This window comes from Mus caroli, unplaced genomic scaffold (genome assembly GCF_978045245.1).
Source record: "Mus caroli unplaced genomic scaffold, Mus_caroli_1 scaffold_8, whole genome shotgun sequence".
Classification (NCBI taxonomy): domain Eukaryota; kingdom Metazoa; phylum Chordata; class Mammalia; order Rodentia; family Muridae; genus Mus; species Mus caroli.
The window spans coordinates 24958593-24985320 of NW_028227263.1; the positions used below are offsets into that span (position 1 = coordinate 24958593).

A 26728-nucleotide genomic window follows, 5' to 3' on the forward strand; every position below is an offset into this window, starting at 1 on the left:
TGGAAGGAGCACCCATGCCTGAGCTCCAAGACTGGGATGCCTCCGAAAGCCAGGGCAAGTGCTTTCTGGGAGATGGGGTGGGGCTCTATCTACTTGCTCTCCTATCTGCATGCCACCATGGAATGCCCCGTCCCACCTGTCTCTGACAGCTCACTCATCCATAGGGACTCAGTAAGAAGTAGGCCAGAGCTGCCTGGTTGCAGGAAGCTTCCTCTATGCTGTCTCCAAATCCCTCTGTGGTTACTTGGTTTCTTTAGTGCAGCTATAGCTTAAGGCATTTAAACAATTCAAATCTAAAAACTCAGTAAGATATATCCAACAAGAGGAAGCACTGCCTGTCTAGGGATCCTGCCCTTTAGATCAATGTAGGTTCCAGATACACCTAAGGAGGCCAGGGCAAACACAGGGCCTGGGCTGGAAGGATTTGGAGGGGTAAGAATGACAACAACCAACTTTGTCTTTTTGTTAGAGACTGGACCTGCCTGCCTGCCCAAAGTTTGTGTCTGAGACTTATGTGTCTCATGCATAGGCCAGAGGCTGCCTAGAGACAAGGACATAGCCTGGTTGCTATTATGTCACTGTCTCTGGTACACAGTGAATGGAGTAAAGAATTGCTGAATGACACAATCTGCGAAGCCCAGGCATGGGAGCTACCCATCTCTTTCCATCACTGTCCAGTGTCTATTCAGTGTCCAGCTCTGCAGCTGACTTTCTAGAGAGTGGGCGAGACAGCAAGCAAGCTGAAGTCTAGGCACATCAGATGAGGTCTCAAAATCAGGGGCTGCTGGCTCACAGCCCTGAAGGAACAAGAGCAGTAAGAGTAAGGTCTAGGGTCCCTAGGTCATCAGCAGGCTCTAGACTGGTCTATGAACATACAGAAGGGACTTGGTCCTATGGCCTGTGGCCCCACAGAAGGTTGACAGCAGTAGTTACCTCCTGTATGACTGGGTCATCTTCTTCATTGGCCATACTAGGGAGCCCACCTCACAGTCCTCAACTCGATCTGCAAAGACAGCAAGAGACCTGGGCAATCAGCAAGCCGTTCAGTCAGCTTTTCTGAGGCACCTTTCTCTACAGGTGCTGTGCAGGGAAGGGAAGCCCAACACCAAAACATGGTCTCCTTTCTGTGTCTGTGGTGGAGGCAACAGTGAGGAGGGAGGGACAAGCCCACAAAGGGCAAGCAGGGAGACCCAAGCCAATACATGTCAACTGTACCTCTAGGGAAAAAATTAATGACCAGTTTTACAGGTTTCTTGCCCACTCAAAAAGAACTCCCAGCCAGGCCTGAGGAAGCTGGCAATCACACTGGAGACTTGAGGGTCCTGTGCTAATATGAAAGCCAGCTGTCACACGGCCCACAGACTTCCCAGCGTCTCTTCAAACAGCTGGCTGTCAGGCTCTAACCCCAGTGAGCCAATTTGCTGTACTTTGTGGTCAAAATGACCCTCTTTGAATATTTTCTCTTGGGCTTATGAGGCAATAAGGCTGAGTGGTGTGACTGTCTCCATCTTACAAAAACAGAGATTGCATTCAGGGACAGGGTACAGGAGCTCACTCAATGTCACACCACATCAAGACTTCAAATCCAGGCCTTGGACTTGGGTGACAGGTATAGATGGGAAGTTCAGTAAAGAGTGGGACCCTCCAGTTCCAGTTAAGGAGGGCCATGTGCATGGGCTTAAAGGATGGAAGGAAAAGAAACCGACAACACAGAGAAAGGGAAGCTGGAGCTAAGGATCTGGAAAGGGAAGCCCATGGGCTTCCAGCTCCCCGGCACCCTAGGGCAGAGGTGCTACTGGCTAAGAAAAGAACTGAGTATCCAAAGACTTCAGCTGTTCCCACCTCTCTGCTCCTGGGTAAGACCTCTCCAATTTTATCCACCTCATATCTGAATGATATAAAAGGATACTAGGTGTACCAGTGAATGATTGTGCTCTCAGCACTTGGGAGGTAGAGACAAGAGAATCATTAGTTCAAGGTCAGCCTTAGCTACATGGGGAATTGGTAGCAAGCCTGGGCTCTAAGATGCTGGTGAGATGGCTCAGCGGTTAAGAGCACTGACTGCTCTTCCAGAGGACCTGAGTTCAATTCCCAGCAACCACGTGGTGGTTCACAACCATCTGTAATGGCATCTGATGCCCTCTTCTGGTGTGTCTGAAGACAGCTACAAGGTACTCATATAAATAAAATAAATCTTAAGAAAAAAAACAAACTTAGCTGGGCATGGTGGTACCTCTAATCCCAGCTCCTGAGAGGGAGCTTAAAGCCAGCCTGGTCTACAGGCTGGGCCCCACAGTGAAACTGTTTCAAAAGCAAAAAAATTTAAACAAACATTTAAAACAAACAAAAAAATCACTAAGACTTAAAAGGTATGTAAGCAATTCCTTTAGTACAGGATTCAATACCAGCTAAGGCTCCATGTAAACTCACTAGCTGTAGACACAGCCCACACTTGAAACTGCTCAGGCAGAAACACCTGCCACATCCTTGGTATCCACACCAGCTCATCCTGTCAGGTCTGCCTTCAAAGGAGGCCAGAAGCTGGCCACCTGGGCCATACCTCAATCTAGCCAGCTCAGCCTCCTGGCTGCTTTCCTGGCTCCTTCCTGCCCCAGAGTCACTGCTCAACCCTCGGGTAGCAGCATTCTGAGTGACGCCTCCCAGGATCCACCATTCTCTTCAGAGAGAATCTTGACACTTCCAGTGAACCTCAGCAGACCCCAACCCTTTGCCTTAGGCTCCACCCACCACCACCTCTGATCTTCCTGTCTCTTTCCAATCCATCTGAGAGCCAACCAGGCCTGGTGGCGCACACCTTTAATCCCAGCACTTGGGAGGCAGAGGCAGGCGGATTTCTGAGTTCGAGGCCAGCCTGGTCTACAAAGTGAGTTCCAGGACAGCCAGGACTACTGAGAAACCCTGTCTCGAAAAACCAAAAAAAAAAAAAATATATATATATATATTTATATATATCAATCCATCTGAGAGCCATACTAACTGTTCTACGCTAACTTCAGGTTCCTTCCTGTGCCATTTTCAGGGTTTTGTTCAAATGTCATCTCATCCCTAATGTGATCTGTCCCTACTTTTCAAAACTGAAAACTGCCCCCAACTGCTCTCCTTTCTCTGACCTCCTTAGTGCATTATCACCATGGGGTAATTTCCACTCTATCTGTCCTTCCTACCATTAAGCTGTAAGCTACAAACTAAGACAGTCTACTTTTGCCTTGCTGTATCCCTGGTCCCCAGAACTGAACAGATACTCTGCCTGGCACCTGAAAGTGTGACCTGAAAGGCTGCTGTGAGCTCCAGAGGGATTCTGAGCACAGGAAGGTCTGGACCAGGGAAAGAGGCAGCTGGTGGGAAATGGGCCCACCAGCACATCAGGACATGGCGGGCAGGTCTCAACCATCTGAGCACAGTCCTACATGGTTGCCACAGTGCATCTGCACTGGCTACCGAGTGTCACAGATATGTGTCAAGCAGGTACTGGCTCTACAGGCAGCTGTACTTGGTGGCCAATTGAGACAGGATTTTAAGGGGAACCAAGGAAACACAACACATGCAAAAAGAGGCTATGGTTCCCAACTATTCTTTCAGGGCTGAAATTCTGCCCAGCCCTGCCATCAGGCAGAATGAGATTCCTCTCAGCTGGATGATAGAGGCTCCTCTCTCTCAACACTGCACCCGATTGAGTTACCTGCAAAGGTCATCACCTCCCTTTAGCCTCCCAGACAACTATATCCAATTCAGTGGCTTTGAAAAGGTTGGGCCTATGATCAACAATAATATTTTCCCATCAATGATGCAGAAGATACATGGAAATGCCACAGCTGAAGCAGTGCTTTGTGTAGCATGACTGTTACATGCCACACAGTGATGTTTTCCATCCTTGCCCTTGCAAAATAAAAATGCTGGTAGCAAGACCCCCAACCCAATTTTACAACACTCACTAATAAAACTAAACCTGCCAACAATCGAAGCTTCCAAAGCAAGCTGTATATATGCCTATAATACAAGCACTTGGGAGGCTGAGGGAGGAAGATAACAAGTTTGAGGCCATCCTGGGCTTTAACATAGCAAAGCCTCATCTGGGAAAAAAAAAAAGTTACAGACACAAAACAAACAAAAAGGCTTCCCTAGCTCCACCTTCCTATCTCCAATGCTCAAGAGACCGCCATTCTTTGTGACTGTAAGTAGCAATGCTACTATAGCATTGCTGCCTTGCTCCCAACCCTTCAACTGTCCCATAAAACAAATCCTTCCATGGATCCCTAAGCCCTTACACAATCTTATCCCTGTCTCCGCATAAGCATCTCCTCATGGCCTAGTGACCAATTACTGAGCTTCTAACAGGCCAAGCCCCAAGCATCCTTGAGGACACTCTGCACAACAATCCCAGGTCATTTTCTTTTTTTTTCTGGTTTTTCAAGACAAGGGTTTCTCTGTGTAACCCTGATTGTCCTCAAACTCACTCTGTAGACCAGGCTGGCCTCGAACTCAGAAATCCACCTGCCTCTGCCTCCCAAGTGCTGGGATTAAAGGCATGAGCCATCACTGCCCAGCTCACCAAGTCATTTTCAGGATGCTCATTTTCCTTATATGTAACCACTGCCAGTCCTTCCAGGATGAGACATGTTCCCTGACAACTCAACTGGAACAGCTACTTCCAACCCCTTCCATTACAAGCATAATTCCTTATTTCCTGAATGGTCCTAAGCTAGAACTTCCTGATCTGCTTGCTGGTCAGGTGTTAGCTGTCCTCTGCACTAGACTTTAAACTCTATGAAGGCTTCTCTATGCTTCACATTCTTGGACCATTAAGTGGAGATAATAATTATACTTGGTCGTGGTTATGGGATCATTACTTTTAAAATTAAAAAAAAAAAAAAAAACACAGTTCTTTCTCCCAAATATTAATGATGCCAGGCATCAATATAGTACTAAATAATACTTTTCTCATTAGCTGTGCAAATCAAAATTTATAGTGCCCAACTTAGAACTAATTTACCCAAGGTCACAGCCCCCCGAGAAAACAGGTAAAGAAATCCAAATCTAGCTGATGTCAAGAGCCATGGTTTTATTCTTAACTAACATGCTGCACATCTCCTTGGTAAAAGGCAGTATGGTATAGTGGTTAAGAGGTTGGACTGCCATGCAAAACCTTACAGGTTCAAATCCTACCTCTACAATATAGCAGCTGATTAGTGATGTGAATTGCATAACCCTGGATCCTTTCCTATTTTAAACCACACACCGGCTTCAAAGGGATAAGGTGAACCTACAAGAAGGGCTGTTGCTACGTGGCAACATGTTTTCTTCCAATATAAGACCGAACAAGACAGCCATAAATGAAAGAAGCAGGAGTGTCACCCATCTTACACTCATTAAAACACCGTAGCACAGGAATCATTATTATCCCCATTTCACAGATAAAGGTATGATCTTATCTTTTCGCTCCCAAACCCAGGAACTCTAAAACAATATTCCAGGATGACCTGGTATGTGCACCATCCCCCGTTACTGGAAGGTCCCCGGGTCCACGCAGCAGTCGCCACTCTGCTTAAACAGAGATCAATGAATGAGGCGTCCCGGGCCCGCTCGGGCTAAGCAGAGTTGACCAGGTTCAGCTAGGGCAACGACCCCTGCCCATGCAGGCGGCCCCGAGTCCAGTGGCTTTCTCCATGTCGCCGGTGCTCAGGAACCCTTCCCACTCTTCCGAAAGCCGCCACGCCACCGGGCACCAGTGCCCTCGCAGGTGCGGTTCGGGAGCCAGGCCCGGGCGGGGCGGCGCGGCCGAGGCCTGAGTCAGCGCGGGCCGCACCGCCGTCGTCTCCCCACCGTCCAGCCGAACGGAGCGACCCAGGCCCGGGGCGGCCTGGAAAGCCGGGCGGCCACCTTGCGCCCTGCCCTGGTCCCGGGAGGCCGCGGCCCCTCGGCACGCAGCGGCGGGGGCCTGTCTGGCCTAGTCAGCAGCGCGGCCCGGAGCACCGAGCGAGTGCGACGGCTGATGCCGAGGCTGCCGAGTCGGGGCTCACCTCTCCGCCGGGGCCGCGCGCGGGCGGCGGAACGGCCCAGGGACCCGCGGGCTGCAGAGACGGCGGCGGCCGGGTCTTCTATCAGGCAGCGGCCATGTTGCTGCTGGAGAAACTCCGGCGGACACGTGGGGGGAGCGGGGCTGGCCCTCGCGCTTCCTCTTACCCACAATGCCCCGCCCCGGCGGGCGCGGGACCGCCCCTTCGGCGAGCTGCTCGTGGTGCAGAGAGACAGCAGAGGTCGCCGCTGCGCTCGCAGAGGAAACCTAGAGCGAAAGACGCTGAGACAAAAGAAAAAAAAGCCTGCTTTGGCAGCGGTGGGATTCGAACCCACGCCCCCGAAGAGACTGGAGCCTTAATCCAGCGCCTTAGACCGCTCGGCCACGCTACCCAGCTGTTGACGTCGTTTTCTAAGAAGCTACTTATTGGATTGACACGTATATTTTCTTTGAATTCTTGGAGTTATATTTATTTATTTTATTTCTTGCCGATAGAAATTGCCATAAACAATATTATCATCGTGCCGCTTATTGAAATAAAAGTATTTAGATGCAAGCTTGTTCCAAATAAGTTTTAAAGCAAAGGATAGTTTATTTTGAGTTCTGAGTCAGTTGGTTAAGGTGTCAGGTTAAGCCACTCCGACACTCACATAACCCGAATTCGATGTCTGGTTCTGGCAATAACTTTCACCAAGCTCTCAGAGCTGAACTGTAACCCTAGAGCTGCACAGTTCTATCTGAAAATTTACGTGTTTAAATTTTTAGTACACAAACAATTTTAAAACTTTGCAGATAAAATATATTCTTTGTAATATTCAAAATAATATTCTTCGAGCTTTGACTTGCTCTAGTTTCCTAGTAACCAGCATTATTGGCTGATTGTACATCCTTTCTGCTCTTTTGCTGTCAACGTCTATGGATGTTTATCTCCATAGAAAATAGTTTTGTTCATATTGTGAATGGGTTGGTATATAAATATTAACACAGTAACGCATAGAGATATACAGCTGGCTGGTTTTTCACCATACTTTTGATTTATTTTCTTTTTTTCTTTTTTTTTTTTTTTTTTTTTGGTTTTTCGAGACAGGGTTTCTCTGTATAGCCCTGGCTGTCCTGGAACTCACTTTGTAGACTGGCCTCGAACTCAGAAATCCGCCTGCCTCTGCCTCCCGAGTGCTGGGATTAAAGGTGTGCGCCACCACGCCCGGCTTGATTTATTTTCTGTTTTGCTTTTGTTTTTTGTTTTGTTTTGTTTTGTTTTTGAGACAGGGTTTCTCTGTATAGCTCTGGTTGTCCTGGAACTCACGCTGTAGACCAGGCTGGCCTCGAACTCAGAAATCCACCTGCCTCTGCCTCCCAAGTGCTGGGATTAAAGGCGTGCGCAACCACACCCGGCTTTTGCTTTTGTTTTTAACCAGACTTTATTTTTAAGTATCTTTGCATGTTAATATGCCCATACAGACTTTTATGTTTACTTTATTTATTGTTTGGGAGTGGGGAACGGGCGGAGGCGGGCCGTGGAAGTCAGAGGACAACTTGCCTGATGAGGATGTTCTTTTGTTCCACCCTTGTGGGGGCGGCTTAGGTTGTCAGGCTTCAAGGCAAGTGTGTTTACCTACCTTCCTACCGAGCTATCTCACCAGCCCTAGAAATTTTAAAACACTGAAAGAGATGAAAAAATAGTCGCACACACCCCATATTTCCACCACCTAGAATTAAACTTATTTCTGCATTTACATTTGAACATGCATACACATTCATTTGTTGTTTAAATTAAGGTTCACAATGCCCAGGCTGGCTTTGAACTACGTGCATTGATGAGTTTGAATTTCTGATCCTCCTGCTTGCACTTCCCAAGGACTAGAATTACAGCCTTGCACCTGGCCAATACGGCATTTTGCTTCCAATCATTTTCTTGTGTACATAATTTTTATTAAAAATTATACAAGTAAGACCTTCGAAATGGCTAGGGGTGTAAAAGCATGTAAAAATCCCTGGGACCCACATGATAGAAAAAGAGAATCAGCCGGGCGTGGTGGCGCAAGACTTTAATCCCAGCACTCGGGAGGCAGAGGCAGGCGGATTTCTGAGCCCGAGGCCAGCCTGGTCTACAAAGTGAGTTCCAGGACAGCCAGGGCTACACAGAGAAACCCTGTCTCGAAAAACCAAAAAAAAAAAAAAAAAAAAAAAAAAAAAGAAGAAGAAGAAAAAGAGAATCATCCACAAGCTGTTCTCTGTCACATATACTCACACGATAATTAATTAATTAATTAAGATACACAGGTGATAAATGTAATGTACACTTTAAAACTGTGTCTTAAAATATGGGCTAAGAGATGGTGGCACACTCCTTAGTACCAGCACTTGGGAGGCAGAGGCAGGTGGATCGCTAAGTTGAAGTCCAACCTGGTGTACAGATGAGTTCCAGGACAGCCAGGGCTAAAAAACAGAGAAACCCTATCATGGAAAAACTGTGGGTGTGGGTGTGTCTGTGTGTATATCTGTGTGTGTGTCTGTGTGTCTGTCTGTGTGTATATCTGTGTGTCTGTCTGTGTGACGTAATGGTGCATATCTATGGTCCCAGCCATCAGGAGGCAAATGCAGAAGTTTTTAGCAGATTTGAAAGCCAGCCTGGTCTACATGGTGACAGACTATGCTCCAGGCTAGACTGGTCTACATGGTAGAAGTGTGTTTCAGGCCAGTCTACATAGGACTACATAGGATACTCTGTCTCAAAACAAAAGTAAACAAAAATGTAACAATATCCTAGACTATGAGAGTAAAGTTCACCACATTTTTAAAAATCCTCTCACAAGCACCCTTCCAGTTTACAACTAATATGAATTTGATATGTATCCTTCTAATAACTTTGAAAACTACATGCATAAATCCATGAGCAATATAAAGTGTGCTTTTCTGTGTTATCACAGGATACCAACACCTTGTTAAAACTTTTCTCCCATATTATGTTTTTGAGATCTATTATATTAGTCCATGCTATAAATAAACAATATTTGTTTCTAACTTTCAATATGGAAGGAAATACCCCTATCTGTGGCTTCTACTTTATACATGAATTTTCCTCCGTGTTTTCTACCAGAAATGAAACTCCCAAAGCATATGTTCACTTCCTTTTCTTGACCAGAGGTAGAAGAAGGGGATGAGACAGGGTCTCTCTACATGATTCTCGCTAACTTAGAACTCCTGTTGGCCTGGAACTCAGTGAGATCCCACTGTCTCTGCCTCCTGAGCTCTGGCATTAAAGGCATGTATCACCGAAACCCTCAGGTTATTCATTCTTTCTGAGTCATTTTTGGTACTCTGGAGTTTGAGACAAAGCAAAGCCATTCACTTGGCTTTTCACACTTATTACCATGAAAATCTGAGCTCTCCCTCCCGTGCACTGTGCCTTTCGTTATTGTTTGCTCTCTCTCTCTCTCTCTCTCTCTCTCTCTCTCTCTCTCTCTCTCCCTCTCTCTCTCCACCTTTTGCCTTCCCAGGAGTAACTCAGCTCAGAGCACTGACCCAGCCAGTACTCAGCCCTACTCATTAGGGAACCCTGCAGCTCAGCTCTCCAGATATGCCCGTAGCAAGTCACACAAATGTCATTTGGGGTTGGCACAATATTGAAATGTGGGCATTTTATAGATTTCTTCCCCTAAATCCTCTTGAGTCTGCTGCTGAGGTTGGATTTGTTTGTGTGTTCCATCCTTCCACCCTTAGCAGCTGTACTTGTGGATCTGGGGGAGTGTGTTGCTTTTTAAGCAGCCATCTAGTGAGGAATAATTCATCAGGATAATTCATCGCCAGGAAGGACTGTGTGATATATACCTGGCTTTCAGAATGAGCATGTGTCCCCAGGGTAGGATGCCTGTGAGAATCTGTGTTCAGGCCTGCTCTTCTAGGCATTAGTAAGACCTCCAAAAGGGTCCTCAGTGGCATCTTTGTTCTAAATATCCTAGCATCCCCACTCTCCCCAGGCTCCTCATCCCTCACCTGGCCAGTGTGATCTATGGTAGACATAGGCTTCAGGTTGCACTAATGCATTCTCTCACAAGAATCTGAATTAAGACATTATGAGATACCCCTGGTTTGTTCATTTGTTCATTTGAGTTGAGCTGAACTTAGTCTCTGGATTAGAAAAAAAAGATTTGGAAAAAAAGATTTGGAGATGGCTATTTCCTGTGACAGGATTGCAAGAGCAGAGAAAGCCAGCACATTTTTAAAAGGGGGAGGGGGTGGGAGTGGGGGGGAGTGGAGTGCGTCCGGTACTGTGCTACCTCAGGAATGATGGCATGCACCTTTAATCCCAGCACTCGGGGGAATCTCTGAGTTTGAGGCCAGCCCAGTCTACAGAGTAAGTTCCAGAACAGCCAGAGAAACCCTGACTCTGGAAAAAAACAAAAAAGTGTGGGTGGATTGGGGTGGGGTGGGTGGGGGTGGGGGGACCTGAGCACAGGGCAGTGCCATAGAGAAATCCTGATGATTTTCCAGTTCCTACCTCTAGTCCTCTTGGAGACACACCTCTGTCATTTAACACTCTCCCCTCTTCTGTAACATCAGTGATACTCAGTAGTTATACCCAATAACCTGGCTCTTGGTTAATAGGGGCTCAAAAGAAACTAGAAATATTCCTTCCAGGGCCATCAGAAGCAATTCAGGTCTGTCTCCACTAGCACAAACTGAGCAGCGATTAACAAGGATGTGGACTGGTGCTCCTCGAAGTCAGACAGCGGCCTTTCCCTACAGTCCTGCAGCCCATCACACAGATGTGACAATCAAAGGCAAAACCAACAGGCAAGACAGCTGGATTTCAAATCAGAATACTGGACTCACGTGGCTTGAACAGTATAACATGGCTTTTAATGAAACACCACTTCCAGGGCCTAAAGAGATAGGTCAGTGGTTAGGAGCGCTGGCTGCTCTTTCAGAGGTCCTGAGTTCAACTCCCAACAGCCACAAGGTGGCTCACAATCATATATAATGGGATCTGATGCCTTCATTTGGTATGCATGAAGACAGAGGACTCTGTATTAAATAAATATTTTAAGAGAATTCTTTCCAACCTCATCTAACGATGGCTAATCACGTTCTCATCCTATATAATGTCTCTACCAAGCCAGCTGCCTTCTCCACTAAGCTTCTCCAGTCTAAAAACCCTATGACCAACAGCCTGTGCCAGAGTGATATGCCCCACACTGGGTATCAAATGTATAAAAATATCTATTAAACTTATCCTGATTGAACTTTAAATAAATGAGACTCAAACTATGCTATTTATGTATTAGGGTCTGCACAATTACTGGGAGATTACCCCCCAATCTAAATTTCTAAATGCTAGTCTGGCTACTGACTCAACTGTACTCCCCAAATACTTGCTGTTTGAAACTCTCTGGGTTACTTCTGTTCCAGCAGTCTGGGGTCCTGGGGAGGCATGTCGCTCTGGCATGTGCTGTTAGTCCATCGTGGCTCCTGGAGCCCTTCTGTCCTCCCATCTTCTCCTCTTCCACATTCCTCCTCCTGTTCATACCTGGGACTTCCAGCCTGGTAACTCAAACTCCACTTCATTCTGTACCTCCCAGTAATTGGCTGGCTGTTACCAGTTTTAAATAAGCAATAGTTTTAAGCTGGGGAACAAGGTTTATAAATCATCACTCGGTGTATGTGAGGATCTGCTTGTCCGGGGTGGTAACCAGATCTTGGGGGTCAGTATTTGAATACATAGCAGACCAACCCATGACACTTGCCAGACCACATGACCATGTGCAATTAGGACAGAATTGGATTCAAATTGCTGGGATTAGAGGCTGCAGTCCCAAGACCTTCCCCACCTGGTTCTTCTCTGAGGGAACTGACATCAGTCAGTAGGCACTCAGATGCATGCACAGCTGATCCAATGACTATGGCCCTGCTTTGATGAAGGACTGAGCTCTGTAACACCAGTCTTGAAGTTCCATCATAGACAAGCCCACAGGTTGGTCTCCTAGGTGATTCCAGGTCATGGCAAGTTGACCATCTGTATCAAACATCTCAGGACCCAATAAGGTTTCGTGATTTGCAGATGTTCTGTACCTCAGTGTGTGTTGATACTTACATACGCAAACACGCATCAAGCTGTACGTTATGCAGCTTCCTCTGTGAAGGTGTAATACAACATACTACATTTTCTCCCAAATGTCTGTACTCAGTCTAAATCTTTGAATTGTTCTCCTGGGAGATCCTTACTTGCAGCAAAGCTGTAATAAAAACTTGTCATATATGTGATACAACAACCTGCACAGTTTAACATTTCTCTCTAATCTTTAAGGCCCTTCCCCTTCCGAGTTTTTGATCTTTTATCTTCCTATTATCCACTCCATTTTCTAGTCCATAGACTGAATAACCTTTAACATTTATCCACTCAGAACTAAGTGTTTCAGGGTTTGGATTTAGAAATATTTGCATATACATAGTGAGATATCCTGAACACGAGACTCAACATGGAATATGATTATATACATTGTTTATTAATTTTTAATATTATTACCATTAGTGTTCTTGTACAGCCCAGGCTGGCCTTGAACTTCATATAATAATGACCTTGAACTGACCCTCCTTCCTCCACTACACCTGCTTTCTTTTGTGACGGATGGTTGAGATAAGTTTTCTCTATGTAGCTCTGGTTGTCCTGGAACTCTCTACTTAGACCAGTCTGTCCTTGAACTCACAGAGTTCTCCCTCCCTCTGCCTCTGAGTTCTGGGATCAAAGGCTTGTACCACTCCTCCTTGCTGGTTCTATGTGATGCTGGGGATCAAGCCAAGGGCTTCATGTATGCTAGGCAAACAACCAACCAATCCTTAAGGTTTAAATTCTCTCTCTCTCTCTCTCTCTCTCTCTCTGTCTCTCTCTCTTTCATTGGAGCCCTGGCTATCCTGAAATATTCACTATGTAGACCAGGCTGGCTTCAAATTCAGAGATCCACCTGCCTCTGCCTCATGAGTGCTGGGATTAAAGGCATGCGCCACCACACACAGCTTTTAATTTAATGTTAGGGATCAAACCTAGGGTCTTGTGTGTGCTAAGCTAGTACCCAGCCACTAAGTTATATCCCCAGCCACATATACTATTTTAAAATAAGTTTGTACGTGAAAAAGTTTCATGGTGTGGCTTTTTCTGCTGCAGTACTGTGTTAGCACTTTAAAGATTTTGAGCCTGGTCTTACGTCTCCCAAAACAACAAATTCCTGATTTTGGAGAATTATGGGTCCAGACTAGAGATGCTCAGCCCAAATGTGGGAAGAAAAACAAGTGGACCTGACCCCTCAAATACCTCACAAAGCCTGAACAGTCTTCTGTTGCAGGTTTGGAAATATTCTGAAGTATGTTGAGTATGTCAAGGTGGAAGAAAAGAAACCAAACCTTCTAGAAAGCCTCACTTTATTATAGTATAAAGAATTAAATGTGGAAAGCTGGAGAGATGGCTCAGCATTTAAGAGCGCTGGCTACTCTTCCAGAGGACCAAGGTTCAGTTCCCACAACCCATCTTATAAAAGCCTGTAACTCCAGTTCCAGTGGATTGAACGCCCTCTTCTGGCCTCTACAGGTACTGCACACACATAGTGCAGAAAAGCAGGCAGTCAAAACACCCATACACATGAAATTAAAAAAAATTTTGCAGCAGGGTGTGGTGGCACATGCTTTTTTTGGTTTTGGGTTGGTTTTTTTTTTTTTTTTTTTTTTTTGGTTTTTTGAGACAGTGTTTCTCTGGGTAGCCCTGGCTGTCCTGGAATTCACTCTGTAGACCAGGCTGGCCTCCAACTCAGAAATTCACTTGCCTCTGCCTCCCAAGTGCTGGGATTAAAGGAGTGCGCCACCATGCCTGGAGGCACATGCTTTTAATCCCAGTACTCAGGAGGCAAAGGAGGTTGGCAGATCTCTGTGAGTTCAAGGTCAGCCTGATCTATAAAGTGAGTTCTAGGACAGCCAGGGCTGTTATACAGAGAAAAGAAAAATCAGGTCTCAAAAAAAGAAAAAAAAATCTAAATTAATTTTTTTTTGAGACGGGGTTTCTCTGTGTAGCCCTGGCTGTCCTGGAACTCACTCTGTAGACCAGGCTGGCCTCGAGCTCAGAAATCTGCCTGCCTCTGCCTCCCGAGTGCTAGGATTATAGGTGTGAGCCACCACTGCCCAGCATTTAATTAATTAATTAACTAACTAACTAAAAAAAAAAAAAGAATTTACTATGAGCTGGGTGTGGTGATGCCTGCCTTTAATTCCAGCACTCAGAAAACATAGGCAGGTGCATTTGTGTGAGTTTCATGCCATCCTGGTCTACATAGTGAGTTTTTGTTTTGTTTTTTTTTTTTTTTTTTTTTGGTTTTTCGAGACAGGGTTTCTCTGTGTAGCCCTGGCTGTCCTGGCACTCACTTTGTAGACCAGGCTGGCCTCATAGTGAGTTTTAGGATAATCACAGCCAGGGAGATATATATGTATGTGTATATATGTGTATACATATATGTATATAAAACAAAAACAAAAGGAAAATGCTGTGAAAGTAACTCGTATATGGTGGACATACTGAAGAGATGGAGTTGTCTGTATGTCTAAGGAATAGTGTTGGTGGTAGAATATTTTTTGAGACAGTCTCAGTAGCCCATGATGGCCTCGAATTCATAATCTTCTTGCCTAAGTATTCAGAGTGCTGCAGCTATAGACTAGAATTCATATTTAACTGTGAATAAAGTTCCTGAAAGTACTCCACTTTCCAAGGCTAAGCAGAGAGTTCGGGACATTATCGAGCCCAGAGCTATAGGATCTTGGGCTATCTTTAGCCCTATTAGTGGCCATTTATTGCCTTCTTGTCTGTGAAGCAAACCCTTTGGGATATATACAAACAGATGCCTAACCCTTATCAACCAAAAGGCTACAAATGCTGAGAGGGGTGGGGGTGGGGAAGAGAGAGAGAGAGAGAGAGAGAGAGAGAGAGAGAGAGCGCATCTAGGGCCTAGAACAGAGATTTGTCCCTCTTGTCTTAAGTCATCTACCTAATGTTTTCACCCATATATTTTACAACTTTTCTTCTTCAAAGACTTCCTTTGTTCTGTTACTACAAAAACTTCATCAGACTTATCATGACAGATTGAATTTGGGATGACCTATTTAGCCTCAGACTAGATGATCTCTTATTATTACCTTTGAGGTAAGAGCTAAGTTTACCATGGGCATAAACAATATCAAAATTGGTCCTTTAAGATTACAATATTCCAGCCGGGTGGCGCACGCCTTTAATCCCAGCACTCGGGAGGCAGAGGCAGGTGGATTTCTGAGTTCAAGGCCATCCTGGTCTACAAAGTGAGTTCCAGGACAGCCAGGGCTATACAGAGAAACCCTGTCTCAAAAAAACAAAACAAAACAAAACAAAAAAGAAGATTACAATATTCCATTATAACCACAAAAAAAATTAAACGTGTATTCCCAAATTGAATTATGTAGTTTACATTAAATGTGCAAAGCACCATACCTCATTCCTAATTGCTTCCTCTGAAATGCTCTCTTCTACTGTCTGCTCTTTCAAACTCAATTGTGTGTGTGTATGTGTATATGTATATATTGGCTTATGTGTGTATCTTGCATGCCTGTGCATCAGGCATGCCTGGTGCCCAGGAGAAAACACTGGATTCCACGGAACTGGACATATAGGTGGTTGTGAGCCATCACACAAGTGCTGGGAACGGAATCTGCAGCCTCTGCAGAAGCAACAGGTGCTCCTCAAATGTGACTTTCACATGCTGACCTTGAGCTATCTGCTCAGCCTGAGACTGGGGCTCTAAGTTGTCTGGTCAGTTCTGGGAGGGGCAGGGTTGATGGCTGTGGTGTTCCCTGTGGGGATTCACCAGGGTCAGGACCTGTGTTCATTTCAACTCATCTGATACCCTTAGAGGATCCTATGGCTGCTTTCTGCCATTAAGCTGTAAGTTAAATTGACAATGCCCAGGTCACAGGAAAAGGCCGCTGGAGCCTTTTTTTATACTGACCCTGGAAATTTCTCTTCACCCCTCACAGCAAAGGCCCTCTACTTTGTTGTGCCTGATGTCCCAGGCTGCAGGAGGATGCGGAGGACGCTGACCCACTCTCCCCACCCCGCCCCAACACAAGGGCTACAGGCAAACCGGTCTGATCCATGGTTCCATGGTTGAACATTCTTCCCAGTGATCTGCTTGAGGTTTACAGTGATTTGTTTTGTTTTGGTTTTTGAGACAGGGTTTCTCTGTATAGCCCTGGCTGTCCTGGAACTCACTTTGTAGACCAGGCTGGCCTCGAACACAGAAATCCACCTGCCTCTGCCTCCCGAGTGCTGGAATTAAAGGCATGCGCCACTATACCCGACCTACAGTGATTTTTTTTTTTAAGGGTTTTTGAGATATCTTGCTGTTTGAGGTTGGCCTTAACCTCAGAATCTCCCTGCTCCAGCTTCTCCAGTGCTGGGGTTACTCAACGAACCCCCCAAACCCTGGATTTGGATTTTGGATCCAGGTTCTTGGCCATGCATTTCCCTATCTCCAGACTTTTGTTGTTGAAGCCTTTGGCCTCATTTTTATGAGCTTGTCCCAAAAACAATTTTTTAAAAATCTCCTATCATTGGGGATATTGACTTAAATGTACATGATCTACTGTCATGGAGTTAAAACTCAAATTTCTTTAAACCAAACCAACCAAACAATTATCTTGAATCCAAATGCCCACACCAGACAGCTCTGCAGTTCTCCACGAGCTTCAAAGCACCAAGTGCGCAGGATTTTCTCAGAAGCTCATGACAAGCCTGCAGAGGGAATGACTGTTTTATAGCGGGACAAATCAAAAGCATCCACATTTTGATTTGATTTTATGTGCACTGGTGTTTTGCTTGCATGCATGTCTGGGTGAGGATGTCAGATTCCCTGGAACTGGAGTTACAGTTATGAGCTGCCAATGTGGGTGCTGGGATTGGAATCCAGGTCCTCTGTAATTAGCAGCCAGTGCTCCTAACTGCTGAGCCATCTCTCCATCCCCTGCATCCACTTATTTTACTCTAAAGCAAACTGACAGCGTAAGGGCCAGGTCAGAAAGGCTTTCTTTATTGGAATTTATTACAGATGTTAAAAACCAATGGCTATCCAAACCATTAAGTTTTTCTACTGTGAAAAGCCAGCATGGGACCATGTTGGGCCCACACTGTGGGCGATGGAGCTCATGTTGAAGGTGAGCATGTCTGCTCTTCGATCCATGCATGCTGTGGCTCACTTCAGCCTCCATGTAGATGCATACTCCTCTCACTTCTTGATTTGTATGTTTTCATAGGGAGGAGGAATGTGTGGGCTTGAGATATTTCAGAAAAAAACCCAAACTGTTGGGGAAGAGAAGCTAAAATCTGATACACAATTGCAGCCACACTTCAGCCAGTCGCCGTGAGGTCAGAGACAAAACGTAAGGAAGAGGCACACATCCAAGCAGGGAATGGGCACATTTGTTCTCACCCCCGGCCCCGATTCACATCCATCTCGAGCTGCACAGGCCTGTGCAAACGTTTGTGAATCTGCAAACCACACTTACTGGTTACAAAGATGCTGGGATGATGGTCCGCAAGGACAGATGGGGAAATCACTAAGTAGCCAAGGCTGGCCCAGTGTGCAGAGAGCAGGATTTCTCTGAAGTAGTGAGTTGGAGAATGTTTCTTTTCTACACTCATAAAGCTTGTATATTTTCCATGCAGTGCTGGGGCCCAAACCCAGGACCTTGGCTGTATGCTAAGCACATACTCTAATCCTGTCTCATTGAAATTTCTCTGACACCTGTTGCAAAATGGGATGCGCCATCACAGTACGGTTAAATGTCTTTATTCCTAGAGTGCTCTGGAAACAGCAGCTCTCTGGCCCCTAGCTCCAGCTCAGCCTCAAGGAGCAGCACCACTGAAGCCTGGTCTCTGTCTTTGAGATGAAAGTACACATATCAGCTCTGTTAATCTAGGCTGTTACCTGCTTTGAGCACTGGAAGACAGAACTGATCATAAGTGCCAGGCACTGGCGTCTCCCTGCCGGAGCTGAATCCTGTTGGCTTGTTCTTGTCACGCCCAGCCTATATGGAAAGAGAAGATGCCCTGACCAGCTTTTGAAGGTATAAGACTAGGTTTGGAAGGAGAAACAGCCATTAATTTTAAAGACAGAATCTCACTCTGTAACTCAGGCTTAAGTGGAAGTCATGATGTAGCCCAATCTGGCATAAAACTCCCAGTGACCCTTCCATTTTAGCCTCCCAAGTGCTGTGCTGAGATTACAGGTTTGAACTATTTTTATGATTTATTTTTATTTTATGTTCATCAGCGTTTGACCTGCATGGTTGTGGGAGAGCATCGGATCCCTTAAAACTGGAGTTACAGACAGGTGTGAGCTGCCATGTGGGTGCCGGGAATTGAACCTGGGTCATCTGGAAGAGCAGCCAATGATCTTAACCACGGAGGCGTCTCTCCAGCTCCCAGGGCTTTTTCTTTTTGAGACACAGTCTTAGTAAATAGTCCAGGCTGGCTCCAAACTCACAATTCTGCCTCAGCCTCCAAGTGGCAATATTACACAACAGGCTCTCCAAGCTCCCTTTTCATTCGCAAGGGTCCTTAAAGAGGCATTTGCTTAGCTGTGCACCAGGCTCTCCCAGTCTCTTGGAGGAGAAAGAGACCACTTCTCCACATGAAGGCCATGTGGTTAGGGGAACTGCAGGCCTGAGGCTTTAAGTGATCTAGACAAGGACTAATGAGTAAAGGATGTGAGTTTACAATTCCAGAATTAGAAAGGATAAGACAGACCGATCTCTGGAGTTCACTGGTCAGCCAGCAGAGCTTATTTGGCAAGTTCTAGGCCAGTGAGAGACTCAATGGAAAAAGGTGGCCAGCTCCTGAGGAACAAAATTGAGGTTGTCTGTTGACTAGCGCGCACACACACACACACACACAACTTATATGACAGTTACTCTGAGATATTATGTCACAATAAACTGCTTCTTATGTTTAACATACTATGTTAGAATGCCCACAGGACAACGCAAACCAGCTACTGTTCTGGTACTAATAAAAAAAACGGACAAGGGCCAATCTGTCATAGAGAATCAGATGTTATGGCTTCAAATGCAAACCCAGGGATTTTGGAACTTGCAGGTAGATGAAAGGAGTTTTCAAGGGTAGTTTTTGCTATCTCATTTCTCTTACTGTTTTGTGTGTGTGTGTGTGTGTGTGTATGGGGGCTCTCTCGGGACACACCACACACAAGTGAAGATCAGAAGACAACTTGCAGGAGTTTGTTCCCTGCTTCCACGCGTGGGTCCCAAGAAGAGAATTCAGATTCTCAGGTGAGGGTCAGCAGGAGTTTCATCCATGAACCATCTAACTGGCTCTTTTCATTGTTTGTTTTTTTGAGGGGCAGGGTCTCATTACATAGCCTAGGCTGGCCTCAAACTTTGATCCTTCTGCCTCTACCACCTGAATGCTGGGATTACAGATGTATACCATGGCTTCCAGCCCCCAAGGTTAAACTGACTCTGATTTTTCCCTCAAAGAACATACACCCTATACTTTACAATCTACTGCTTCTACAAGTTTTTGACTGGGCAAACTCAATAGTGAAATCCTTAAAAGGCCTGTTTTAGCCAACAGGTGAGGATGGCTTGCATGTCCCACTCTGCTGTTCTGTTTTTTAAACAAAGATAGAGGTGGTAGGTCAAATCAAAGCGGGCCATTTCCTTGTGGCTGGAATAGCACTCCCATTAAATCTGAACTCCTTTTAAAGAGGAAGCTCATCAAAGTCCCAGACTGACCCTGGGGAAATGTCCTAACCCAGTCAGTGTTTACACTCTTGTCCCCTCATTCTCAAACATCTTAGACAAATCCCAAGGGGCTGCAGCTGGAAGCCGCTTACTGCAGATGACCTAGTGTTAAGTCAGTAAAACCTAGTCTCAAGCAGAAAATGACAAGGTCAGCAGGCTGAGGGTGAAGTCCAAGAAACATCACATTAAGAAACGGCCAAACGGCCATGGAATTCTGCACAAGGATGCTTCAGCCCCGTAGTGGATGTGGCCATGGCGTGCAGAGGGCACTTCTGTTTGGAGGAAAGTTGCCCAGCTCCTAAGCCATGGTCTTACTGTGAAAGCTTTGAGGTACAGCTGCTTCCACCCCCCCAATGCAGGACTCAGAGGTAGTAAATACGCATGTATAAAGGCCAAACCTGTTTTGAAAAATCTATATTACATAGCAGGTCTAAAAAAAAAAATTTAGAAGGATGCCAGGAATCACACGTCCAGTGGAAGGGCATTGAGTGAAGAGTTATACAACTATCTCCCCCAGCATGAAGGAGCCTGGGTATTGAACCATCTCACATCCACTGGAGTAAAAAAAAACAAATAAACAACATACCCCTCTCAAAACTGAAAGACAGACCCATCGTGGAAAGCTAATAGAAAGGTTTCCCATCACATGGCCTGGAGCCCCTGAGATGTGAGTCCTGCCTGCAAAGGCTGGCGAGAGAAGCCCTGATACTGTCTGATCATCCAGACAGAAAGATACTTGCTTACATCTCAGGATGAAAAAAGGAAAACTGGGGGGTGGGGTGGGGGGTGGACGGGAAAGAGACTCATTAGGCTGCATCTTCAACCCCCACCCCCCACAAAGTACCACCACTAAAAGGGCAGTTATACTGTCTCGGCCAGCTGCAAAGGCTATCAAGAGTGAGAAAATGGAATACAAAAGTGAGTTTATACCATAATAAAACTGCATCCTCCCCTCCCTAGAAATGAGTCCCATCCTCCCCTCCCCAGCCTTTCTCCTTGGCAGTGATCCTGTGGGGCAGTTATTCCTCCATCTGGGCCCAGGCCTCTTCCGCCTTCTCGTAGTACTGGTTGGCTAGCCGGCCCTTCATGGCTTCCATTGCTGCCTCAGCTGCCTGGGTGTACAAGTCTCCTGAAAGAGAGCAGAATGGGGGACAAAGAGGTGAGCCACTTGTCTCCATCAAGCTAGCAAACTTCATCCCATCCAAGAGTGCATCTGAGGTTTCTATAACAACCCGAGCTGTATGGTATAATCCAAGTCTCTGGGGATAGCATATGATGAAAGCTTGCCGGCCAGGGCACTCTTCTAGTCTCTGATGTTGCTGTGGAACTCAAGAGTTGCCTGCTCTTCCACTGAGCCACACCCCCGGCCCTGAAAAGGAATTTGTTTTCTCAGGCAACCAGTCTAAATGACAGCTCAAAACTGGACAAGAAGTATCTAATGCTGGGGACTCAGCAGTTAAGAGAACTTGCTTGCCTGTAAAAGGACCCACGCTCAGTTCCCAGCATCCTCATGGGGCAGCTCACAAGTGCCTGGAACTCCAGTTACAGCTGGGATCCAGCACCCTCTCTGGACTCCACGGGTATGTATACACACTCGGCTTACATTCACACACACGCGTACATAAAAATAATAAAAAGTCTAAAGTTTTAAAAAGATCTAACACGTCCAACAGATTACAGTAGATAAAACATGGTACATTTACCGAGTGGCATATTATTTAGCAATAAAAGAAAACTAGTAATAAAAGATAGAATAGTTATAAGATAAAATAAGAATTTAAAATAAGAATTTTCTTATAAGAATAAAAGTAATAAAAGAATGACAACAGGAAAGAAATCCGAGTGCAAAGACGATGGCTGTCAGCTTGGTACCCTGGGTTCAGTACCTAGGACCGACATGATGGCCAGAGAGGGTGAATCCCTGAAGGCTGTGTTCTGATCTTTACATGCACACACACACAGATGATAAAAATATTTTTTATATAGAAGGAATGAGCCAGGAAAGGTAGTACATGCTGTAATTACAGTATCAGCTGAGATATGTTTGTAACCAGCTAGATTACACAAAACCTTGTCTCAAAGCAAAGAGCAAGGGTGCTAACTTGGACAGGATTAAGGTGTGAGGTTGTGTTAAGTTTGATAATAGTGAAGGGAGATGAAATATTATGAAATTTGCAGCCTTATTTTTAAAATTGCAAAACCTGTCCATAAATTCTAATATATAATTGCCCTTCATTGGGGTGGGGTGTTTCCAGGATCCATGAAGCAGAGCAAAATCTGCTCGCATCAGAGAGTGTGTCCTATTTACATATGGCCTATGCATTCCTCTCCTTTTTGCTTTAATCATCTCTAGATTACTTGGACAGCTACACACAATGCAGGTGCCACACACGGAGATGTGCTGTGCTCTCTAGGGAATGTTGTGGCTTGAATGGAACGTCCCCCATGGGCTCACAGCTAGATCGTCAGTCCTCAGCTAGTGATGGTCTCTGGGAAGGGTACAGAGCATTTAGGAGGAAGAGCCTTACAGGAGGAAGTATGTCAGCTTCGAGGTTTTACAGCCTGCCTCACTTCCTGTTTTCCCTCTCTGCTTCCTGTGTGGAGGACACGGGATCACCTTGCTTCCCAACTACTGGGACAGACTCCCGCTCTTGATCCAAGCTTCCCACCACGATGGACTGTAAGCCGAAATCCCCCCTGGACGCATCAGACGCATCCCCCCTGGACCAAAATCAAACCTTCCTTCTTTAAGCTGTTTTTGTCAGGGCCGCCTATCACAGCGATGGAAATGTGACAAATACAGAGAAGAGTAGCAGGGGAAGTCTATGTCTAATCAGCTATAGATGCACATAGTTTTTCCTTTTTTGGGGACAGGGTCTATGTAGCCCAGACTGGCCTGGAACTTGGAATCTCCTTCATCAGCCTCCTCAGGGCTGGGTTTACAGGTGTGCACCATTGCAACGAGCTTTGCAGGTGAAATTTAAAAAATCCATCTTTGGGAGAGGCCGGTGAGAGGGTTCATCAGGTAAAGGCACTTCCCACCGAGCCTGGCAACCTCATGTTGATCACTAGGACTCACATGGTAGAAAGAAGGAACTGACTCACACACGGTACCTTCTGGTTTTCACACATGTGCTGTGGTGTGTATATGTATACGGAAACACAAAAGAAGTAACCAACCCCCTCCTTTTTTTTCTTTTTCTTTCCTTTCTTCTTTCTTTCTTTTCTTTTTTCTTTTTTCTTTTTTTTGGTTTTTTGAGACAGGGTTTCTCTGTGTAGCCTTGGCTGTCCTGGAACTCACTTTGTAGACCAGGCTGGCCTCAAATTCATTAATCCGCCTGCCTCTGCCTCCCAAGTGCATGTGCCATCATTCTCTGCCCCCCCCCATTTTTTCAAGTTTTGGGGGATGCACATGCCATGGTATAGGTGTGAGGTCAGAGGCCAATTCTGTGGAGTCAGTCACTTCTCCCCTTCCACCTTACATGGGTTCTGATGATCAAACTTAAGTTGCCAACATGACCTCAGACCCCTCCTCCCCTACTTTTTGTTGTCTCCTTATTTTTTTGAGGCAAGGTGTCTCTCTCTCTCCCCACCATTGAACCTAGAGCTTGCTAAATCAGCTATACTGGCTGGCCAGCAAGCCCTCAGAGCCACTTGTCTTTGCCAGACCAAGGGTGGGATAACAGATATAAATACCCCATCCTGCTCTCCCCCAACCAGTCCCCAAAACAGGGCTTCTCTGGGAAGCTTTGGCTGTCCTGGAATCCTCTTTGCACACCAGGTGGGCCTTGAACTCGGGAATCCCTCGCCTGCCTACCTCGGTAGTGCTAGGATTGTGTACCACCACTGCCTGGCTCACATCTTGTTTTTACGTGGGCTTAAGTGTTCAAATTCAGGTCCTCATGCACATGGGAGGAGCAGTCAAAAGGATCCAAGGTCATTCTCAGCTACACAGTGAGTTTGAGGTCCACTGGTCTACACAAGACTCCATCTCTGAATGAATGAATGAATGAATGAATGAATGAATAAGGAAATAAAGAATTAAGATTAAAAAAGGTATGGAGCTGGGAAACTGGTTCAGAAGTTAATAGCAGGGGACCAGAGTCGAGTTCCTAGCACTCACGTTAGGAAGCTCCCAACCACCTATAGCTCCAGCTCCACAGGATCACACAGTTTCTTTTGGCCTCGGCAGGTATGTCTCTCTCTGCCCCCTCCACCTCACTGCCACATGATAAAACAATAGAGCAAACCTTGCTAGGCATACTGTTCACTCAGGAGGCAGGTGAATCTCTGGCCGGCCTGATTTATACAATGAACTCCAGGCCAGCTAAGCCTGTACAGTCACACCGACTCAAGTAAAAAAAAAAAAAAAAAAAAAAATCAGGGCTGCAGAGATGGCTCAGCAGTTCGAGCATCTGCTGCTCTTGCAGAGAACCCAGGTTTGATTCCCAGCACCCACGGCAGCTCTCAACTGCCTGGTAACTCCAATTCCAGGGGGTCCAACTCTTTTCTGGCCTCTGAGGGTACGAGGCACACATGGGTAGGTAAACACTCATACATAGAAAATAGAATATGACAAAGTAAAATTAAAATGTTCATCTACATACCAGGTCCATAGAGACCCCTACTGTGGAAGCGACATATCTGATAACCTGTCCTAATCCCAGTGGGATGAGAACTATAGACCTTCACCAGCCCTATCCTGCCCCAGGGAAGGTCTGTGGGCCTCACCTGATCTTTGGGGATTCTTGTCCAGTCCAAATCCCCCGGTGAGCAGCATTTCCGCCTCCCTGGCCAGCAGTGCATACTGGGGCTCGTCCTGTATCCCATCGTACTCCCCACCTTCATCGCAGTCTGTTGTCTCCAGGGCTGTGTTGTACCAGTGCAAGGCTTCCGACCAGTCTTGACACCTTGCCAGGAGACAGGAGGGGAGAAGGATATTACCATGGCGATGGGGTAGGAAGGCAGAGGACCACTGAGCTGGAAGGGTAAGCCTGGGAGAAGGGCAAGCCTGGGATCCCAGTGGGACCACCACCTCTGAGCTACAAACTATAGTACCAAAGGCCACCAAATCTAAGTGACACACCTTCACAATGTAGACTTTTTATGTTTATGTTTTTTTTTAATTGGATTTATGTGTCCCCGAGTGTACACGGGGGTGGGGTGGAGTTACATGTGGTTGTAAACATCCTATTGTGTGCTGGGAACCAAATTCCAGTCCTCTGGAGTAACAGTAAGTGCTCTTAACCTCTGAGTAAACTCTCCAACCCCAGTTTCTTCCTTCTTTCCCTTCTCTTGGGTTTTTCGAGACAGGGTTTCTCTGTGTAGCCCTGGTAGTCCTGGAATTTGCTCCATAGACCAAGCTGGCATTAAATTCAGAGATCTACCTGCCTCTACCTCCTGAGTGCTGGCATTAAAGGTATGTGCCACGACCACCTGGCCTCAGTTTCTATATTTTTAAGGGATCTTCCCTTAACAAAGCTGGCTCAGTACCACAGCTCTTTCACCAATGGAAGGAGAATACCTTGGGGGAGAGGAACATTGATCTAGGACCGTACTTAAGTACCCATGGCCTAAACATTGCAGGGAGAGTGTCCCTGCTACGTGTCCCCTTACTCAAGTGGCAGAAAGGGACAATGCCGAAGCCTCTGGAACAGTGTTTCTCAACCTTCCTACTTCTGTGACCCTTTAATACAGTTCCTCATGTTGTCATGATCCCCAACCATAAAATTACTTTTGTTGCTACTTCATAACCGTAATTTTGCTGTTATGAATTGTAATGTAAATATCTGTGTTTTCTGATGGTCTTAGGCAACCCCTGTGAAAGAGTCATTTGACCCCAAAGGGGTTGTGACCCACAGACTGAGAACTGCAGATCTAGAACCATCTAAACTAAGAGAAATAAACCAGACCTGTTTCTTTATTTGGTAACAAGGTCTGCTATGTAGGCTGGCCTTGCCTGTGAGAGCCATGCTTTTGCTCCAGCCTACCAAGGACTAGGACTACAGGATCTACCACCACAGTCAGCCAGCCCCACAAGGCTCTGCCCACCCCCACCCCCCCAGGCTCTGCCTGTGCCTATGCCAGCTGGCCCTGTTCTCCACTGCACATGGAAACTGCCTTACTGGATCTCCAGCTCCTTAATCTACAGAAACACACATAAGCCAAACCGCCAAGAGGGAACCTAGGTCCGTCCGAGCCAGAGCTTCACAATACAAACCACAGAGCTAACACAGCAGCTGGCTGCTTCTCTTTGGGTGTCACCCGTCTGAGGGATTATTTACTGTGCATTGCCAAAAGGCAGAGAGAAAGTCAGACAGAAGGGCTAGAGCATCCTGAAGTATGCCAAGAACAGCGGCTCTTGGTGACTTTCATCCTGACTGCCTGGCCTTGGCTTCCTCCACCATCTACTCTATGCCAGCTTACCCCCTTCCATGCCAGACCTGCAATCCTCCCACGCCCAAGCCAGCACCTGCCTGCCCCTGAACCTTTGTTGTCTCCAACCTGGAACATCTTTCCTCTAGCTCTGTCCATACCTGACTTTGCATCCTTCCAGCTAAACTACCCTTTCTGAGAACAGTGTTTGTCTGCAAACACTTAGTTTCCTAGAACAATGACTGGCCATCAGTTCCTGTCTTTGGCTTTGTGGCCTTATTTTACCAGAATATGAGCCTTAAGAAGGAAAGAGCCTTGTGTGTCGTTTACTGCTGTGCTTCCCGGGCCTGGCCAGGAACAAAGACTCCATGAAGGAGTGTTGACAAAATAGATATAAGCATTTAGCTGGCAAGTCTGATGTCTAGGAGCTAACCTTGGCTCTACTTAGTCTTTGACATAAAGTTGAATACTCAGCATGTAGGTGACTTCAGGCAA

At 46.1% G+C, this 26728-nt stretch overlaps 2 protein-coding genes and 1 non-coding gene across 5 annotated transcripts in view; all 3 read right to left on the minus strand.

The window, feature by feature from the left end:
* The window catches only part of Polr3e (RNA polymerase III subunit E), a 28998-nt gene extending 22830 nt beyond the window's left edge, over nucleotides 1–6168 (minus strand). The window contains exons 1-2 of one of the 2 annotated variants that reach the window (XM_021165936.3): nucleotides 6039–6168; nucleotides 934–1003 (exon numbers count right to left, since the gene is read on the minus strand). In XM_021165936.3, the coding sequence (XP_021021595.1) occupies nucleotides 934–969 (36 nt within the window). In that variant the 5' untranslated portion in view covers nucleotides 970–1003; nucleotides 6039–6168. Of the gene's footprint in view, nucleotides 1–933; nucleotides 1004–5498; nucleotides 5966–6038 lie in introns of those variants that run through there. The other variant, XM_021165937.3, reaches the window with a different exon arrangement.
* Nucleotides 6169–6344: 176 nt separating this feature from the next.
* Trnal-aag (transfer RNA leucine (anticodon AAG)) lies at nucleotides 6345–6426 on the minus strand. Its single transcript has one exon. It is a non-coding gene; the product is annotated as a tRNA-Leu (tRNA).
* A 14338-nt stretch (nucleotides 6427–20764) lies between these two features.
* Eef2k (eukaryotic elongation factor 2 kinase) overlaps nucleotides 20765–26728 on the minus strand; it is a 62531-nt gene continuing 56567 nt past the window's right edge. For both annotated transcript variants that reach the window (XM_029479850.2, XM_021166794.3), the window contains 2 exons: nucleotides 24590–24768; nucleotides 20765–20987 (listed from right to left, as the gene is read on the minus strand). In XM_029479850.2, the coding sequence (XP_029335710.1) occupies nucleotides 20878–20987; nucleotides 24590–24768 (289 nt within the window). In that variant the 3' untranslated portion in view covers nucleotides 20765–20877. The remainder of the gene's footprint in view (nucleotides 20988–24589; nucleotides 24769–26728) is intronic.